Genomic DNA, 21,983 nt, shown 5'->3' with positions numbered 1-21,983 from the left:
ACACTCCAAAAGGAAAAGCGGTGCATTAAGAGCCGGGGGCGTAGACTTTAGAACAGAATGAAGAGGTGTACATTTTTCCTATTTTGCCTAAATATCAAATTTATTATTTAATACTGCCCAACAGAAGTTACAGAAGATACCTACATGTTCCCCAGAAGACGAGATTTACCCTGATCATCAAATTCAATAAGTTTTCACAGCTGTGGATCATTCAGGTAACAACACCAGTATTAAAAATAAAGTGTATGTAAACTTTTAAACGGGGTCATTTTTATAAATTCAACTATTATTTTCTCTTGTGGACTATATGTAAACGTCTTTTATGTGGAATATCTTATTCAGGTCAGTACTAAATAAAAATAAAAAATAAAAAAAAACATGCATTTTGTATGATCCCTCTTATTTTGGTAAAATAATTAACATTTTTTATATTCTGCAAGGTGTATGTAAACTTTTGACTTATATTGATCAAAAATACAGTAAAAACATTAATATTGTGTGCCTGCCTTTACTTCAACTATAGCCTGGAAAAATCCAGACCCTAATCTATTAAGATTAAGGGTCTGGGATCGAGCAATGAAAACTGCCTAACTCGAGGGGCGGCACCAAGCATGCATTTGAAACTCTAACTGCACGCAATTGGATAACGCCACGACCAATCACAACAATACACGCTTAGCTACCAGCAGAGCTAAATGATGTTTCATTAACAAAGTTCGGGAGAAGCGCGTCAGATGCTTAGCGTAAACATCACAAGTCAATCAGCGCCATAGGTTTAAATACAGCTGACTCACCTCAATTCACTCGATGGTTTATCAGTAAACCTCCACCACCCCATCTCATCACTCCGAGTTCTCGCTACTCCTATTGGGGGGTAACGTACTCTGGGTTCGGGCCACTCCCGAGCTCGGAGCCCTTCACCGGACAGCACGCCAAACATGCACTACTATTCTCCGGCTAATTATATGTAAGCGTGAACTCGTGAACTGATTAAACTCTTGCCGTATCCAGTCGGCAAAACAGCAAAAACGTCCTTCTTGCAAAGGAACGATTCGAGTTTTCGGTTTTCTGTTCCTCTTTTATATGGAAAGCCAAGTCTAACTCGTTCATTGTAGCGGCCAAAGCCGTTTCAAACAACTTCTTGTTCATCTGTAGCGACAGCGATCTTTCAAAGTTTACTATGATTCGAACTAGGGTTGGGTCGATAGACGATGCCATCGTCCATCGCCGATGGCCAATAGACATCACGATGCTGAGCCGGCATCGCGATCCTCCGCCCCGCCCCCGCAGCGCCCCGGCCCGCCCCCGCCGCAGCAGCAACCCGCTCACGAAAAACACACACTTAAGGCCCTTTCACACTAGTCTAGTTCATTTTCAATGGGAGACACGCAGCAAGCGGCAAACCGCGGGTGGTTGCACTGGCGGCGCGGAGGCGGAGCGCAAGCAGTGCTCGTGCACCCAAAATCATGCCGCTTCCACGGGCACGGCGCTTCGCGGCAGGCGCCGCCAAAGATAAAAATATTTTATCTTTTTGTGAGCGGCAGCGGCAGCCGCGTCGGCTTTAACCAATCAGTGAACAGATTATTAAAAACCAATCATAGATATTTAACTGAACTTATAACGGATAGTTGAAAATAGAGGAGAAGATTGTTTTAGGTGTGCTGGATTTCCCAGAACTGTATGAATCATCTAAAATATCATTCTTGGTTGGGGTGAGCCCACGAGTTGGTTTGCCAGGTAAAAATACAAAGTGTCCAAACAATACATTATTATGCGTGGTGTTATAATAAACTATGTCTTTCAAAAGTTTGAATAATAATAATGACAATAATTAAGGACAGGATGACAAACACAATTTTCCGTTTTATTTAGACTTTTAAGCAACTGTAACTATGGCAACGTCCGCCCCCAGACCGCGTCGCGAACACCGCCTCAACTGTACAAAACGCTTCCACTACAAGAGAAGGCGGCAGCCGCGCAGCGATTTCACCGCTTGCCGCGTCCCGTGTGAAAGGGCCTTTAATCACTATATAACCAAATGAAATGCATGCTTTCAATTTCTGCATCTTTACTTATTATTATTAATGAGGAAATAATAACAAGGAAGTTGTTAGTGATCACAATACAAATTACAGTGAACTCCTAACGAATTACATGAAAGTTCGTTTACATCATTAAAGAGGCATACAAAAACAGCAGAAAAAAATCAAAATAATTTTAATTAAATTAGATTAAATAAGCTACACCAAATATGCCCTCTTCTTGGTTTTACCATAACGAACAGAGATTGGAACAAAAACGAGAGAATATATTTTTTTTCCATCGAAACACGAATGTACAATACAAAGCCTAGTAGGCTATACATTATAAATAACACTTTATCATTCAAATACATTGGGAATATGGAAACACTTGGATTTGTGCCGAAAAACAGAGGTGCGTGAGCCCAACGCCTGCTATTTTTAGTTTCGCTTTTAGTTTCTTAACTTTATATATTTTGTTTCATTTCTGTTCTGTTCTGAATACCTTTACATTTAAATCATTCGTTTTGGAGTCAGGGTAACTAACTTATAGTTATGTTTATAGTGTTTATAATGTTAATACATAATATTTCGCTTGATTTGGTATTATTTCTGATATTACACTTTCTCTCTAAACATTCCGCTGCTCATTAAATGCGTTTGGAGAGAGTGGGTTAAGCATTAAGCAAACAATGAGAGCGTTATTGAACTTAAAAAAGCTGACTGGTCGAGAATATGTTAAGGACCAACACACATCCTCCAAATGCATCTATATAAACCCGCGCTTGCTCTTGTCTCGTCTGCACGCACGCACTGTCATGATCTAATGCACTTGTTAATGCCGGATCTTTAAAAACAAATACCGGAACGCAAAAATCCAAAATCTGACATTTTCCAGAACAGGATCAGGCTCAAATTAAGCACTGGTGGACACGGTAGGCTACAATTAATTAATTCGTTATGAATAAATTATTTAACAACAACCATCCCTCACCCCCGCCCCCCGCAGACGATGCCATCGTCCATCGCGATGTTTCACATTAGACATCGTACGATGCCAAATTGGTCGACATCGCCCAACCCTAATTCGAACGTCGCAGTGCTGTCATCATCAGCTTAGCTCGCCTCTGCATCAGATACACCGATTTGATTGGTTCCCACAATTGCTTACGTATTGCAGTAACCTGCATCATTGCTCGATGCCAGAGTGTCTTGCAGAGACAATTCAAATTGTGCTCTCGCGAGACCTCTGGATTTCCAGGGTACTTCAACTACAGAGTTTTGAGCAAAATTTCCCATTCTTCAATTTAAGAGACATGAGATCATTTTAGGCTACATAAATATGAAGGAAGAGCTCAAACTAGTCACTGCCTATTAACAACGAGCTGCATATATAATGTGACACCCCAGTAATCAAGCACAAAGAATAAACAAAGCGTACAGAACCGAGATCTCAGACACAGCTCAGAAAGTGTGTCAGGGTTCACCCTGTCATTGAGCAAGGGAAGCAGATGCATGCTGCTGATGACTAATGCAGACAAGGAACAGTTCAGTCTCACACTAACATGCTTTATATCACTAAACTTCAGAGGTGCAGAAATGCACACATTGTGCACACAATTTATTTGAGTTTTTACCCAAAAATGATTATTCTGTGATCATTTGCTCACCTCATGTGATTCAAAACCGGTACTGACTTATACAGAAGTCATATAGGTTTGGAATAACATGAGGGTGAGTAAATGATCACAGAATTGTCATTATGGGGTGAACTACAGACCCACACGCAGCAATCTTGTGTAAGCAGGACAGCAAAATACACTGACACTAACAGAAAGTGTCTTGAACAACATGACAAGACATGTTGTGTAAGCAGGCTGTTTTTAATGAGAAAAAGGAAGTGTATCATACTCGTAACACTGATGACTGGCCTAAATTACACAGAATTATTGCTGATATAGGTCAGGTGCTATTCTGACATCCTTAATAAGGATAACTATCAGTTATTTCTTCCTGTGATCTAGAACAGTAGCAAGAGGCAGTTTACACATTTTGGTAATCTGAGGGACATCAGAAAACATCCACATAAAACAGCCGTCACCTGCCTGTCCAAATGCAGCTTCTGATTTCTCACACAAATGCTCAGGGAGAGGCAGGCAGCTTAAGACATCCAAAGCATTGGCAGTGTAAGTGGTGTTGATGCCTGCTGATGGTGCAGCCAGTGGTTTAAATAAGGCCAGTGGTTTAGCTTCCTCTCCTTTTGTAGGACGTCAGCATTAGTGTCACCTCATAATCTGGCAGAAGTGAAGCTCATGTGGGGCAGCCATGGCCTAATGGTTAGAGAGTTGGACTTGTAATCCAAAGGTTGCAGGTTCGATTCTCAGGTCCGGCAGGGATTGTAGGTGGGGGGAGGGAATGTACAGCACTCTCTCCACCCTCAATACCACGGCTGAGGTGAGTCCCTTGAGCAAGGCACCGATCCCCCAACTGCTCCCCGGGCGCCGCAGCAATGGCTGCCCACTGCTCCAGGTGTGTGTTCACTACTGTGTGTGTGCACTTGGATGGGTTAAATGCAGAGCACAAATTCCTAGTATGGGTCACCATACTTGGCCTCACCTCACTTCCTTTCCTTTCCTTTCCTTTCATCTGTCAGACTCTGTCTTTGTGCTCTCTTAAAGGGTCAGTTGTAAGACCTTTGTTGGTCTTCGGAACACAAATTAAGCTATATTTGATAAAATGCAAAAGCATTAGACAGCAATGCAACTGAAATGTTTCTAGGTCTAGAAACCTGGCAAGGACATCAATGAAACAGACCATGTGACATCAGTGATTCAACAGTAATGTTACGAAGCTACCGGAATACTTTTTGTATTCCAAAAATAACGACTTTATTCAACATGCCACCATTGTGGAGAGTATCACAACGTGCTTCTGGTTCATGTAAACAACGCATAGCGCTGCTGCTTAAGTTGAACACACACATGTGACTATTTCATCGATGTCCTTGCAACGTTTCTGGACCTGGGAAGATTTCAGTTGTGTTGATGTCTATGCAGGGTCAGAGAGCTCTTGGATTTCATCAAAAATTTGTGTTCTGAAGACGAAACAAAGGTCTTACGGGTTGGAAACAACATGAGGGTGAGTAATTAATGACAGAATTTTCATTTTTTTTTTCACCAAACAAATTTAGATTCTGTAAATTTAACCAGCTTTGATTACCACTAACAAAATAGATCAATCCATAGAGGTTTAAAGCATCATAAGAGTTAGTAAATGATCTTTATTTCTGGCCGAGATAACCCTTTAAAGGATTAGTTCACTTCCAAAATGAAAAATTCCTAATTTCACTAGATAAGACCCTTATTCCTCAGCTGGGATCGTGTAGAGCCCTTTGAAGCTGCATGGAAACTGAAATTTAGAAGTTCAAACCGTTCAAGTCCACTATATGGAGAAAAATCCTGAGTTTTTTTTTTTTTGCGACTGAAGAACGAAAGACATGAACATCTTGGATGACATGGGGGGTGAGTAAATTAGCAGGAAATTTGCATTCCGGAAGTGAACCAATACTTTAAGTAACAATGTCTAATTGTAATACCAGGTGAAATCACTTAGGGCATTTGCATTATTTAGCTCCTTTTGAGCTCTGTAACTTAAAAACAAATTACAACAAAGGATGTTGAAACATTACACAAAGTTATACCAGACTTTAAGAAAAATATTCTGGTAATGCTTGGCCACTTTAATTATATGGTTGGAACATGAACAGGATGAAACTCAAAAGAATGGAAATGAAGAAATGAACAGGATGTTGAACAGGATGAAACCCAACAGGATGCAAATAAAAAGCTAAACTTCCCATGGCTCACTGAGTGTGTCAACTTCATCATTAACTATTTTAGAACAAAGAAATGGCCTACTTCACTGAATTAACGGAATGCTGAGTTTAAAAAAAAAAATATCACTTATGTTTACCATTTATTACTTTAAAGTTTAGAGGATACACAAATCCGGTAGAATAATAAGTACTCTAGCAAATGGCATTGTCCACAGGGATGTTTCTGCAGATCTCGCCCAAGTTTAGACCTTCTCCTCTCCAGTAATGGAGCCAGAAATGGAATCCCCCCCACTGGCAGCCTGATGTGCTGACGATCACAAATGTTGATTCTGCTGTGCATAAGAGGGCAAATAGTGGACATCTGCCTGCTTGCTCTGGGTCATTCCATACTACAGCTCTGAAAATACTGATGACTCCACATTAGAGCTGGGTGATACGGCTTGGAAAAAAACATCAATATTTTCAGTTGTTTGACAAAACTGAATATACTTCATATTCATGTACTGCTCTGAAAGGGTGATTTATGCCCAATCAGATGAGCCATCAACAATCAAACAGTCACTGAAACAAAGCAGATTATAACTAATCACTGAAAATTAATGTATTTATATATTCATTTATGCCACTGAAGTACAGCGGTTCTACTGTTGCCTTTTTTCTCTTTTCACATCTGCTTAACATCTCACGGGTCTTGAAGTCGTATCTTATTTTAACAGTGGAATTTTTCATAAACACCAACGACCCACATGCATCTCACAAATATCTGTTAAAGAACACTGCCTAATCAGTTTCCCTTGAGTCCTCCAAGTTACACCACAATGATGCTCACAAATTTATCTCTGGCTGACCTTCTAAAAATAGAGACATGTCTGCTTTTGGTGAGAAGCTTAGAGATTCTGCACTTTGCAACGACCTCCTTGATGGCAACATGAGGTTGACTTCTCTTTCTTTTTTTGGAACTTTACAGATGGGCTTCATTTTCTTTCTCACAGACTTGATGATACAAGACGACGTTCACTTAGAAGTGCAGCATATTTTTAGCAAAAACGTATCCCCCAGAGAAATGTCATTCAGCTAAATATTACAACCAGTAAACCAATATTTCTCTAAGCATATTTATGAGACTCTTCATTTAAAAGCTGACCTACTGCTAAAAATATTTTGCTCTCAATGTAGAGAAACAAAAATAAATCAGAAAAGAAAATTACAAAAGAATAATTTCCCACTGTCAGCAAAAGCAAGAACATTTGGTCACAAAAACCTCCTTTTTAGGGGTTGACCAAGTATCGGTGCAGATATTAAGCATTTTTATAGTTATCAGCTGAAAAAAAATATTTAAAAGTATTTAAAGAATTTTGACATTAATTTTAATTTTTAAAATTATATATTTGTGCAAAATATTGGTTTATCAGTCAACTTGAGCTGTAAAAATCATGTCAGCATCGGCCCTAAAAAACACATATCGGTCCACCCCTACTCCTTTTACAAAAAAGTATTCATTAGTATCAACATACACTACATTGCCAAAAGTATTGGGATACCCTGTTCTAATAAACAGGTTTGACCACTGTAGTATATCCATTGGTACAAATCCTAATGTTTAAGCATATAAAGATATTGTAGGGGATTGTGTTCTTCTAATTTGATAGCAACAGCTTTAACAGCTTTTTTTGACAGCTTTTTCTATTCTTTATTAACATGACAATGCCTCAGTGTACAAGGCAAGGTTCAAAAAGAAATGATTGATTCAGTCAGTGTGGAAGAACTTGAATGGTCTGCAGAAAGCAAAGTCCTAATCCCAGCTGAACATCTCTGGAGTGACTTTAAATGCAGACTTTGAGCCAAAACTCATCACCAAATACCAATGACTTGTACGTATGGGTACTTGAATTAACAATTTTAGTCATCAAATAGTTAACTCAAATATGTAGACTTTGTTCGAAAGCCTTATGGGAAGCGCACCGACATACGGGCGTCCCGTGTTCGAATCCCGACTTGAGGACCTTTCCCGATCCCGCCCTCTATCTCTCTCCCACTTCGCTTCCTGTCATTACTGATCTGGCCTATCACAATAAAGGCAAAAATGCCAAAAAATAAATCTTTAAATATGTAGACATGATCTTAGCCTTGGCCTCTAGCCTGAGCTCTGTGCTAGCACAACTGTTTCCTTTTTAAGATTAGCAGGTAGGAATTAAAAACAATATTTTATAAAAGGAAGGATTTTGGGGAAATCATGCAATGCCACATCCTTAGGCCAAAAATTAAGTAGTTTTCAAAATTAATCTGCACTATAAAACAACAAATACACCACAGCAAAATGGTCCAGAATGCAGCCTCAGGTTGCAAGTAAAGTAGAATAATAAATAAAAGCTTTCATGTCACAGCGTTTTAAAAAGGCAGCACCTATGAATTACGATGCTGAAAAGCCAGATGTTTTGACTGTTCCATCTAGTATATTTACATGTTTAAAAACTGCTTAAAAACAGATGCAACACATTTCTGTGGCTGAAGGAAAACTATTCAGCCTAATCTAATCAACAAAGTGGTCAAAAGACCAATACTTAAAAACTGCATATGACATTAGCAATTTCTTCTCAGCCATTTGCAACAATCATATTCAATCATTAATAAAAATAAAAGTGGACTGGATGCAGATTTCCAAAAAATAGAGATTCATGAACAAAAGGTCAGTAGCACCACAGGGACAAGTGTTGGTCTCAATATCGCCTTACTGTTTAGATACAAGTAGGGCTGGGCGATTCTTTCGATTTTTTCGATTAATTCGAATTTACGTTTTAAGACGATTTAATTTATTAAATCGAGGTATTGCGATTTTTTAATAAAAATAGATACATTGTAATTGCACTAGTGTTGTCACGGTACCAAAATTTCAGTATTCGGTACCAATACCATTGAAAATCCACGGTTCTCGGTACCAATTTCGGTACCAAAGCAAAACACAATAACATATTTATTGAGCAACACACTATTTTTTATTAATAAAGAAAATAAAATGTACAAAAAACAGTGCCATTCTTTATACTAATGTAAAATTTTGTTAAAAGTTTTTTCACAGGTTAAAAAAGTATTTGTAAACATTTTAGTAATGAAATAACATCTAAATAAATTACAGGCATAAAAAGCTTCACCCAAAACTTTTTGTCATATTTCTGCTGCTGTTGCTGAAAAACATCTGTACTGTTGTCTGTTTTAGAGTTCGCTGGGGTCTTTCATGATCTTCCTTAATCTGCAACTGTAAAAAGAAATATAATATACTTAAGTAAAGCCATGGCCGAAGTCTGACCAGATGCAACATTAGATCATTGACACCAGCAAAATATGAATTTTCAGTAAAAACAGCTGTTATAATAAATTAAAATAAGATTACATATATTAAGGCAAGTGTCTATCACAGATGAAAACTGCAGTATTAAAAACACTTTACAATTTTCATTTGTTAGATAACATTGCCTAACAATAAACAGTAGTTAACATTACATGGCAATTACTCTTAGTGAGGTTAGGCTAATTTCAACATTTACTAATGCATAAAATCATATTAATCTGTTAAACATGAACAAATATGATCATGTCTTTTTGTATTAAATAACATTTACAAACATGAATTAATGTTGTAAAAATATGTTTCACTTACTTTAAGTTTATGTTAGATGATGCATTAATTTGATCTTATTTTAAAGTATTACCAAACTAAACAGGGGATAAAACGTGTTTTATTTGATTATACTTTTATTCAATCCAAACTGCATTCATATTTATCCAGTCAAGAATAAGTCTAGAACGTTTTCTGACAGACTCATATTAAGGACATAAACATTGTTAACGACACATACATTTGTACATTCTCTAACACATATATTTTGGATACACATGTCATTTGTGTGTAAAAATAGTAAATACATAATGTCCTTATTTTTTTTACTCCAACAAAAGTTATAGGATCGTTGTTTCAAATTCATTCTAATGCCCAGCATATTAGCGTTAGCCGCGCTTATGCTAACGATTCACTACATTTCAGTCTGACATTCAAATTAAAATACGCAATAATGCTCTAAATATGAAATTTAAATGAAACTTACCTTACTTGAACTCTTTCATTTGATCCCGGAGTCGATCTTTGAGGTGTTTTAAGTTTGATGTGTTTCCTCCTTTCGAGAGAACCTAGACGACATCTTTTGCAAATAGTTTTTTGATGATCTATGATGTTCGCCTTGTTCAGCCGCAAATCCAAACTATTTGGAGCAAGCCTGGCTCTTCTTTGTCAACAAGTGGATTCAGAGCCGCGGCATCAGCAGCACCGCTGAATAGAGCGCAACTGTGCAGTGCGTGAGAGCGCACCTTTTGTATAGCCGCGTATCAAGAACCGGGTTGACCGGATAGTCGGTACCACCGGTACTTAAGAAAACCTGGTACCGTAACGTTTAAATTTTTTTAGTACCGACTTGGTACCGAAGTACCGGGACTTTTGACAACACTAAATTGCACCAATGTCAGAATAATTAAGAGGCAATATTGTCTGACCACATGATGGCGCGCCTAATTAACCTCTGCATTCAGAACGGAAAACAAATAATGCGTTCTGGTAAAATAACGCGAGTCACTAAGGGGACATGATTAGCTGCTTGCTAGCAAGTTAGCCTGTTACATTACAGTACATACAATTTCACTTACCACATAAGCAGAGTAGAGAGATGATTGAAGACAATGGCGAATTATTTGCATATCAGGGCTCTAGAGTGCGACCTAATTTCTCAATGGTGCGACTAAAAAGAATCTTAGGTCGCACCGGTGCGACCAGCAGTTCAAGGGCAAAAAAAAATACTGCGTACGACTATGAAAAAATATTTATGAGCACTATGTGCGACTGACCCGACCAGCATATTTGTATTTGCGCTGAGTAGAGCTTCAAAGGTTTCTATGTGTTTTGCACGTTGACTAATGTATCTCAAGTGTAGAGAGTGTAAATAAGAGACTGAATGGACAATAGCTTCGTTTATTATAATAGAGCTTTGTGATATTGCGAACTAAGATGAGTGACAGCTTTGAATCATTTTTAAGGGAGTTTGTAAACGAGATATTGATTTATTATAACAGCTAAATAAACAAGAAGTTATTAAGTGACTTACATTGTCTGACTATAACACTATTGCCTGATTTTGCTCTATTTCGTCGTCAAAAATGGTCTGAAACAAGTCACAGCTGAGCCGCTGCACATGTCCACTCAAACACAGCGGTGTTTCGTTTATGAATGAACGTGCGTTTTTAAACGAATCTAGTGAAATGATTCAATTTCCCATTCATAAAGAGTCACTTGCTTTATTCCTGAATGAACCATCCGTTCAAACGAATCAAATGAATGATATGATTCAGTAATTAAATCAGTGTCTTACCACCACCTGCTGGCAGATCGTTTCAGTTATTTAAATCATTTAATATTTCTGTGTTCAAAATTGTATATTTTTGTATACGATGTAAGTGCAAGAGAAAAGCATGGAAATATATATTTTCCTCCCATCTCATATTTATTTGTCTTACAAACATTTACTGTGTCTGGTATGATAAGAATGGGGCCTGGTGGAAAGCGATTACTGATGCAATGTATATTGCAAAATATATGGTGCCCATATATATTGTGGAAAAGCTGGGGTTTCTTTACATGCTAAAAGTAGTAGAGGGAAAAATCGATTTAAATCGTAAATCAGATTTTTTTATGAAAAAATCTTTTTTATGAAAAAATCTGGGATTTTATTTTTAGGCCATATCGCCCAGCCCTAGATACAAGGGAGTCTCTCATGCATTCTGTTGCTCTTTCTTCCTTTAGGAATGTGTCATTTGCTCCCGCATTCCAGAGATGAGCTTCGAATCATGACATCAACAAGTACACACACCTCATGCAATGCATAACAAGCATGCAACCTCTATTTTTAAAACTACTTGTACATCTGGTGGAAATTTTGCTGTTTAGCATTTAATAAAAATGAAAAGAGCATGCCATTAACCATTTATTTACTTTCTGGTAGGACACCTGTCTGTTACAACTCCCCATTCTCTTACCATCAATATAAATCAAATCTAAAAGACATCTAATATAATAAGTTTGCAGTATCACTCTGTTCTAAACAATCTGCAATGTTCAGGATGACAAGTGGATCTGGTCAGATGCCAGACAAAACAAAACAGTTGCCAAAGACTATTCACCACATGCAACCAGCAACATACTGATTTAGACAAAGGGATTAGAGCTAAATCACAGTTAGATAATCTTAGAGTACTAGTGTTTTGACAGAGAATTGCTTAAGGAACTCTTTTGAGCCAACACACGGCGTGAGATGCCAACCCCACTCTGACTCACAAAGCTTGAGTGACCTATTTTCTCAAAGCAGTGTAAGAACTGCATGTGTGTGTGGTACAGCTGAAATGTTAAAGGCAGAAATGGGTCCTCACAGAACAGTGTGGAAAACCTGACAAGCATGTCTTTGTCATCTCTCAAAAGTGCCACTGGCAGAATGTCAGCTTGCGCCAATGCCGCCAGGCCACAAAGAAGTTTTACACAAGTTTTGATCATTTCTATTAGATTTGCAGAATTTAGCAAAGGGTGATTTAATTGAGAAAGAGGGCACTGTGTGCCTTGCCTGCATATAGAGTCCCTGGTTTCAAAACTTCATCTTGCCAGGTTCATTTGAATGAATGTTTTCATTCACTGGCACACTGCCACTAGAGGACTGTGCTAATTGTTATGTCATCTAAAGATGACACAGATATAACAAGGGGGAGGTGACACACCATAACATATCATTCATCTGCTGAAAGAGACACAGCAAGCAACCAATAAAAGACATACAGCAGAGGGGCAAGGCCTGGAAAGAGGTGATTTTATAATCAAGTGCAAAATCTTAATTCAGGGCATTTTTTTCTGGGTGTAAATCATGTCACCAAAAAGACTTTTACATTAGACTAGGCATATCTGGTTTGGACGCAAGCAGTCAAAATCTAAAGCATTGGCATTAATTGAAAAAAAAAAAAAACCCTATTTTCTAAATATACATTATTAATTTTATATTGAAAGAATTTTTTCGATCAAATTTTTAAATCAAACCCTAGTGATGCATGCAGAAATTTTTCAATAAATTAGTCTCCCTAAGCACCGCCTTTTTTAATCTGAGTCTGCACCCTACTTTTTCAAAAATCTGATTCACTCAGATCTCACAATATGGAATAAAATATTTGTCTGTACTTCAGTTTGATTTCAACTTTAAAGTTTAAGCCATTTTTAAAGGCATCATCGGATGAAAGTTCACTTTTACATGTTGTTTGAACATAAATGTGTGTTGGCAGTGTCTGTACAAATCAACCCGATAAGGATAAAAATTCAGCCAGTTTTTTTTTTTTTTTTTTATTAATCTGTAAAAATAATTTCCCCTTCTTCAAATCATACTTGGACAAGTAAAACTGTTTCTGGAGAATTTTTGCCCTTACCTTAGCCACATACCTTCTGTGTAGATATCAGAGAACAATTTAAAATATTGTATCAGTGCATTTTATGGCACTTTTAAGTGGGATTCGAATTACTAATGGCTGTACAGTCATTTTTTATTTTGGGAGACAATAGCTTTATTTATAATTACTTACAACTTTGCAAACATACAATGGCAACACTGTTAGAACAGGTTGGATGTTAAGTAATTTGCATAAATATTATCACAAAATACTAAGGTAATGCGACCTAATGTTTACAGAATGAGTCTGATTTTCTTTGCACAGCCACACAAGCCGTAAGACGTTTGAAGTCACTCATTTTTATTTAATTTTATCTCAATCTTCAGCTGTGATGTCATCTGTGCAAGAGGTTACTCTACAATAAAACAATAACCCTCAAAACTAAATCCCCAGTTTAAATGGGTCATGACATTTTTAATATGCTAATATGCTCCTTGAGGTTTGCTTATGTTAATAAAGTTTTTTGCACAAAAAATAAATATGTGAAAAAATTATTTTCAACCCTCATTCTGACCCTCTGTGCAAGTGTTTTGACAACGTGATCAAAATAAAACGGTCCAGACAAAGCGTTATGAAATAATTTAATAAAACTTGCTTTTGCTGAAGGCGAGAAGACTATTCGTCGATGTCTTGCACTGGAGGCAGTGTTTATGCAAACAACTGCGCCCGGGTGACGTCACCTCACACCTCGGATCCAAATGAGCCGTTTTCTGAGGATTATTACATAAATGCTTTTTTATTGATGATGAGACATTTGAAGAAATTAAAAATGCAGAATGCATTAAGCATAGAAAGATCTCTTCTATGACGAAATATTATGGAAAATTTAGTTTCTCATGTCATGACCCCTTCCTTTGTTCCCCTTTGAAATGCCTAGTTTTGAATTTGGAAAAAATCATGATGTCAAGATTTCCCCTAGGCATGCCCCTAACATGCACCATTGTTGTACATAATCAAGGTGGTGTCAAAAATTATTGACATGTTATAGAATAGTTTTATTAAAATGCATTACATGACTACTTTAAACCGATGATAATGTATCAGTGCATGTGACAAGTGAAACTAGGCCAGAAAAATAAAACTGCAAGGTCTGTTTAGGCCTGTATTGATACTGAAAGATGCCAACCCATGTGACAACACATGCACTCGATGCTGAGAAACTAAAAGGACAGTTTCCAATATCTAAACACAACAGAGGTCTTAACATCAACATACGTCAAGAGACCGAAGCTGCACTGTCTGGGTTGACAGACGACTGAACTCCCCTTAAACAACGCCCTCAACTGTCAGTAGGACATAGAGGCCCTATAACAGAGTAGTAATGGAGATAAGGAAATCAGAGTGGCTCTTAGCACAGTCATTCACCCAGCACATGCTCAGTGAGTGGGGCAACACCTCCGCACACGACTCATTCAAGGTCAGTACAGTAATGCTCCAATCGAAAGTGCAGTAAAATGTCCTTACATTAGGAACCACTCTAAACCGGTTTGGTGTCAAATGACTCTAACAGATATTGTTTTAGTAAGAGATCAAAGACCAAAGCAGATTCTGCCAGTCACATACTTGAGAAGGTGAAACAGGGCAAAACACTCAAGTCATGACCAGGTTTGTTGACATAAAAGAAAGCAGTCCTTACAAGGTTTGTTGACAGAAAGGTGAGCAGGTGGCTGGCCGTTTAGTGACCACACAAAGCTTGTTGATGCATCCTGCATTTAACACGCATGGAACCAATAAACACTCACTAATTACTCTGGCAATATCCAGACACAAAAGATCTCTTTTATCTGTCCCAACAAATTAAAATGAGCTGGTTTACTGGATCATAGATTTCACTTTTGCACAATATCAAAAGTGAAAGCGGCTTCATTTAAAAGCCTCATATATCATCTCATTATACAACAATCACATAGACAGGGCTACTGTAAAGGAGGTAAATGACGCCACCCTATCCAGAATCGTAGTCCCTCGCCCAAATGCCAACTGCCCAGCTGTCTCTAATGAGTTGCTTGAAATAATGTATTGGAATAATAATAAGAGAGCATTGTGGTCATGCAGTCAGGCTCAATAAGCAAACACAAAAGAAACAACTTCCATCACAGGATGGTGTGCTGCATTGTTTCAACACCCTTTTAACAGTTGGTCAAACACAACAACAAAAGGGCCACAAACCACCTATCCATCACTCCAACAGCATGCAGATAATGTGGATATGATTTTTCAACACAAATTAAAATCCTGTCATCATTTACTTTCTTTCGTGGAATAATGCAATGTCACTGTCTTTTTCCATATAATCAAATTTGTTCAATAGAGGGTTTGCACTAACATCAACATTTTGGTCAGTTATGCGGCCATACTGGCGATACTTGGATTTAAACAACAGCACGGATTAAACGGTTAATGTACTACTGAATTCATTGTTCTGCAAATTTTTTGCTGTCTAAACCACAAAAAAAATTGGTAGAAGCTGCTAAATCACATAGAGAAGGACTTAGTAAGCAGGGAAGGGCGCAATATTTGGACAAACTAAAGTTAATAGGTGGTAAAGATGCATACAAGCAGTATTAATTTAGATATTAGCCTAATATTTTACCTACCTGACCAGAAATGATAAGAACAAACACAAATGTCAATATTCTTGATCTGGAAATTTGGTTCAGTTTGGCCAACCACAGATGCCTTTTGTTCCTCCGACAGTTTTTTGCACTCCTCTCCTTGATTCGTTTTAACTTTTGGCAGTCTATAGTACTCCAAATCTTTTTCTTGGTCCGACCGATTAGTACAGCCCAAAGAATGACAATAATCGATCATTTATGGATGAACTATTAATTCAAGAGTCAAATTAGCAGTATACATCCAAAACAAAACATTTTCATAACTGTTTAACTTTTGTCAGGTTTGTTGACTCGATTACAGCTAAAAATGGGCATTGACCAAAAAAAATCTGAAAATATGCCCATGCATTAAAACAAAATATATAAAAATAAAATTGAAAATTGAAAAATTGACTACTGAAAAGAAACAGATTGGATTTGATAGACAAATTGAATATGATAGTTTAAAGAAAAAGAAAGAAATCTGTCATCATAAACATGTGTTACTTACTTACTATGGAAACAAGGTATTTTGAGAAAAGAAAAGTGTTTTAGTTCATACACTGGAAGTCAATAGTCACCAAACCTATTTGGTTACCAACAATCATTAGTACCTAACAACAAACCTTCTGTTTGTGTTCCACAGAAAAAAAGAGAAGTGAAGTTCATTGAAACCACGTGACGATAAGTAAATGATGAGAGAATGTACAAATTAAACAAAACAACCCAGAAGAGAGTAAGAATAAAAACACTTTTCAAACTCAAGAGTTGTTTGTGAGAGTGAACTTTTGCACAAATGGCAAATTATATAATTGTGTCCAGTCAGCAGGTTTGGAGCTGCCAAGTTGTTCAGTCAAACTAGCAGAACTGACAACATTTTCATGGGAAACAAACACCCGAGTCCTTGTATTACAGTCACATTATATGACGGAACTGAGAGAATGATCAAGCATTTTAGATGACACTAAGCAAAACAATACACTATAACATAGTAAACACTATGTTACCCTGGACCACAAAACCAGTGATAAGTCCAATGGGATTATTTGTAGCAATATTTGTAGCAATAGCCAACAATACATTGTATGGGTAAAAATTATTGAATTTTCTTTTATGTCAAAAATCATTTGGATATTACATAAAAATCATGCTCCATTAAGATATTTTTGTAAATTACTCATCATAAATATATCAAAACTTAGCAATATACATTGCTAAGAACTTTATTTGGACAACTTTAAAGGTGATTTTCTCAATGTTTTGATTTTTTGCACCCTCAGATTGCAGATTTTCAAATAGTTGTATCTCGGCCAAATATTGACCCATCCTTACAAACCATACATCAATGGAAAGCTTATTTATTCAATAATTCAATCTAAATTGACCTTTATGACTGGTTTTGTGGTCCAGGGTCACATATAATGTTTATAACTGTTTGGGAGAGACAATCATTAAGACATCAAGCTACTCAAATCTCCCAAATTGTAACTTAAAAAAATACTGTGGCCTGTAGAACACTGCAAAAAATGCTTTTCTTACTTGGATTTAGCTAAATAATCTGCCAATGGGGTAAGAAAAATAATCTAGTTTTCTGCTTGAAATAAGATTATTTTTCTTACCCCATTGGCAGATTATTTTGCTTGTTTTAAGCAAAAACTCACTTAATTTTAACTTTTTTTTCTGAAAACAAGACGATAATTTTTACTTGTATAGAAAATCTTCCTTGATATTTTGGCTGGAAACAAGATAAAAAGTTAAGATAAGTAAAAAAAATCATTTTTGCAGTGAAGGAAGATATGATCAACTTTGTTTAATCATCTCAATATGTTTGTGTGCAAAGTTAAATGTAGTAATTGTAAGGCAGTAAAACAACTGGATGTTTGAAAAGGCCTTGAGCTTTCAGTAAAACTCTTGAGCTTAAAGTTCAATCAGGAAAAGATGAAAGACTCCAACCATTTTTTCTCAGTTTGGTCTGCAGTGACTAACATGAAGTCACCATTAGGGTCAATCCACACCTCCTGATCCAAAACCATGTGATCATTAACAGTGTCAAAGGCAAAATGACATCAGATCATGGAAGCATCATCTCTGTCAATTTATGGGAAGAACAAACACCAAGCTAGTTCCTCTTTTCATGGCAAGAATCAGAATCTAAATCATTGATATGAGGTGCAACCTGTGGTAAACAATCTGTTTACCCTGATATATCCTTCCTAAACTGCTTATGGCTGTATGAAACACATGTCTGAGGGGTTTGGCCCAAACAAATGTATCCATTACCTTCAGCGATCAGCTCTTCCACCGTCACTTGGTATCGACCGACAGCAAACACCTTCCCGATGTAGTTGCTGCTTCCAGTACCAGATCCAGACCCACCCCCGAGACTTCCGCTCTCTGACTTCGGCATACGCGAAAACTTCTTCATCCTTGCCTCTTGTGTTCCCGCCTTCCCCAAATGGACAGTTCCAAACACACTAAAGACGCTTAAAAATCCAAACTGCTCATCTCCGCTCTTTTGTCCAGCATGCTGAGAGAGCTGCTCTCCCGAGATGCGCCAGGCACTTCAGTGCTCGAGGGACGCAGCAAGGCGTAGCTGAATGCTTCCTTATTTCCACCCCAAAGCCCGATGAAGCAACTGCATAGAAGTAAACCGTCAGGGCAGCGTTTTGTCGTTAATGAATGACAACAGCACGAGTGATAGCGTCCACGCTGCTGTGTTTTCAGGCCGACTCCAGTTTGGGCTGGCTAGCGAGCCTGTGCGGGAGCTGGAGAGACCGTTCGCCTCGCTAGCTGGCTGGCTAACAACGGCGAAACGCTCTGTGTAGCCGAGGCATGCTTTTGTGTTCGGCGGAAAGCACAAGTTGGTTGAAGTCCAGGTTATTTGAAACCAATGCGAACAACAAACAGGCAGAAAAGTGGGTGTGTTAGGCGGAAGCTACGCTAGCGAAACTCTTAAACGATGACTGCTGCCACTTCCCCTTTTGATAGTTTAGTTAGCCAGCTCGCTAGCTGACTGGCTTCCTCTATCTGCTTGAACAGGTCACCGTGTATCATAGTAAAATGTATCAGTACAAAAACAACCCAGAAATCCTCCGAGCGACCGAACGTTTCGGGTGCTGCTGGAGCACCGTCGGTTATTTTTTTTTTTTTTAAACGGCAGAGCGCTTCCTCGTGCTCTGGAAGTCCCCAGTCACACTGATAAAGTTCGAACTCTCGTGACTCGCCGTAGAATTGGTGGGAGGTTTGTTATTGCCCAATCCGCCTGTCTGACAACCTAACTTTGTTTTGTCCGATTCCTTCCCATTGTCATGATTGGTGTGAGCGAGATGCGTCCTGTAGATGCTCTTCTCTGATGGGATGAAACGTATGACTGTCTCTCGGCTTTTTCTTTAGCAGTTTGCTTGATAAAGATCTTAACCAATGTGTCAGACTGTTGAAAGATGTGAATGGATTGTTTTGGGAGTGTGAGGTGCTTAAGAAGTGCAACTGGCACATTCTGCAAATATGGTACTTTTTTGTGCCCCATGGCTATTTTAAGCAAAGGAGGCATAAATCCAATGTTTTTGTTGTGAGAATTATTAGATAAACTATTTAGTATACATAAAAACATCAAATTAACTTAACTTGAAAAGTAATGTGCCTTCAAAATGGGGATTAAATAGACGAATAAACAACTTTTAATATATTAATACAAAAGTTTATGTATGTATGCATGTGCAGCTTGGTAGGGGTGACGCATATTCTAATTACATCTCAATTATTAAACAAATTGTGGTGTTGACTATATTTAATAACTTTAGTCACACAACAAACATGTTACTTTAATTTATGTGAAATTTATAGCTACAAGCCTTCATTGGCTAGTCTGTACTGATTTTCTGAACTATTTTCAACCCTGTTACCATTCATATTTATTTAATACATGGATGTTTGATTTGTTTGGTTGTTCAATTTTTATTATTGAAAAATAACAAATTCACACAAATCAAGGACTTCAACATTTAATCACCTCAGTTTGAGTTTCAGGCTCTATTTTATACCCTATTCAAGTTTTTTTTTTACATAGTAAATTGCCTACAGTTGATATTATATTCTCTCTTAAGTACAAAACAAAACAGTTTTTAATATTTTTAAAAAAAGTATCTTCTGCTCACCAAGCCTGCATTTATTTGATCCAAAAATGCAAAAGCAGCGATATTGTGAAATGTGTTTAAAAAAAACAGCTTTCTATTTGAAAATATATATTTTAAAATGTAATTTAGTCCTGTGATCAAAGCTACATTTCTCAATGCATCATTACTTCAGAAACATGTATTACTATTTTTATTATCAATATTTATTATCGTCAATATCAATATTATCAATACTTCAGAAACATGTATTTTTACTATTTTACTATTTTTATTATCAATGTTTCGAAAGATTTCTATTTCAGATCAAAGCTGTTCTTCTGAACTTTCTATTCATCAATGAATGAATTTTTTTTTTTTTTTTGAGCAGCAAATCAGAATATTAGAATGATTTCTGAAGGACCATGTTACTGGAGTAATGATGCTAAAAAATCAGTTTTAAATCACTGGAATAAATTACATTTTAAAATGTATTCAAATAGAAAACAGTAATTTGAAATAGTACAAATATTTCAGAATATTAATGTTTTTGCTGTACTTTGTATCAAATAAATGCAGGCTAGCTGAGCAGAAGATAATTCTTTAAAAAGCGTTACAAATTTTACTTTGCAATCTTTTGACTGCTAGTGTATATTTGCCATCTACTTGATATTGTTATTGCTTTCAACTTATTTTTCAAATAAGTATGGGGAAAATCTGTTTTAAGTTAAGATTTTCTTTTTTTTTTCTACAATACCCTACATATATCTCCCAATAAATTACAAACATTACATTTAAATCAGGTCATTGATTCACATATAATGTATAATGTAAAACATATTATGTTGACAGAGACTGAGATTAAGATAAGATTGAGACAGTCACGTGATGTTAACCAGTCTGGGTGAACAAAACAAGACCCTCTGAGGGTCCTCAGGTGCGTTTGTTATTCCGTTAATGAGAATGTCCTGCCCTCTAATGGCCAAACACTGCAAAAAATAAGAAGGTGCCTCCTCATCTCAGAAAACAAGTGTAGATATTAGCCATGTAACTCTGTATTAATATATGCAATTCAACAGGTAAAAAACGCTCATATCTTATGCCCAGTTGACTTCAGAATATGAAGAAAGCTGTTTAAATTGTGATATCTAGAAAAGAAAAACACCAAGGGCTGTATAACCAAATGTATATGATGCTTGTACAAATGTGAGAGCTGTCTGATAATAGCTACAGATGTAGGTCGATGGAGAGACAGAGGACCAAACTGGAGTCTGGGATTATTACATGGGATTAATGAGGATCTTCTGTTCCCTCAGGCACTTCTCCACCTCAATACAGATCAACTCCCCTGACTGTGCATAGTTTCATCAGCAGAAGCTCCCTGGGCAGATGACTCAACACTGTGCACATCAGAAGAATGCTGGTATCTTTATTATAATGTGTGAAGTTATGATTTGTATATATATTTTTTTTTTTCAAACACAACATATGCTATGCCTTGTTAGCTGTTGAATAACACATTTGGGAGCTGTGATTTTGCAAACATGATGGTCATAATTAACCAGGTCAAATTTTTCTTTTATTTTTTCTAAACCAAAAGTAAGGTAGCAATAGGCCTATACTATCTGGAGGAAAAGCTGGCTACAATTAAATCTAAAATGTGTAATGAAGAGGCTATATGGACAGAGGTAAGGTCTTTGTTTAAGGTAAAAATGAAAGCAAAAAGGCTACTGTCGTTTGACAGACATTTTTCTTAATGACATTTGCGTCTGGCAAACTGCCATCAATCCTGATTGAAATACAGCAGGTAAATGAAATGAAATGATAGAGGCAGAAACAGACATGGAAAGAACAGAGTGACATTTGGGACAATGAAGATATCAGTCAAGTGGAATAAATGGTTTTA

The 21,983-nt window shown here is 37.1% G+C and overlaps 1 protein-coding gene across 1 annotated transcript in view; it reads right to left on the bottom strand.

The window, feature by feature from the left end:
• Nucleotides 1-19,174, bottom strand: part of bmp2k (BMP2 inducible kinase) — a 46,357-nt gene extending 27,183 nt beyond the window's left edge. Inside the window, 1 exon segment of the mRNA XM_073839625.1 lies at nt 18,249-19,174. Coding sequence (XP_073695726.1) covers nt 18,249-18,393 — 145 coding nt within the window. The 5' untranslated portion in view covers nt 18,394-19,174.
• Nucleotides 19,175-21,983: the final 2,809 nt, after the last annotated feature.

This window comes from Garra rufa, chromosome 5 (genome assembly GCF_049309525.1).
Source record: "Garra rufa chromosome 5, GarRuf1.0, whole genome shotgun sequence".
Taxonomy (NCBI): domain Eukaryota; kingdom Metazoa; phylum Chordata; class Actinopteri; order Cypriniformes; family Cyprinidae; genus Garra; species Garra rufa.
The sequence above is the reverse complement of the archived record's forward strand: the minus strand, read 5'-3'. Positions and strand labels throughout refer to the sequence as shown.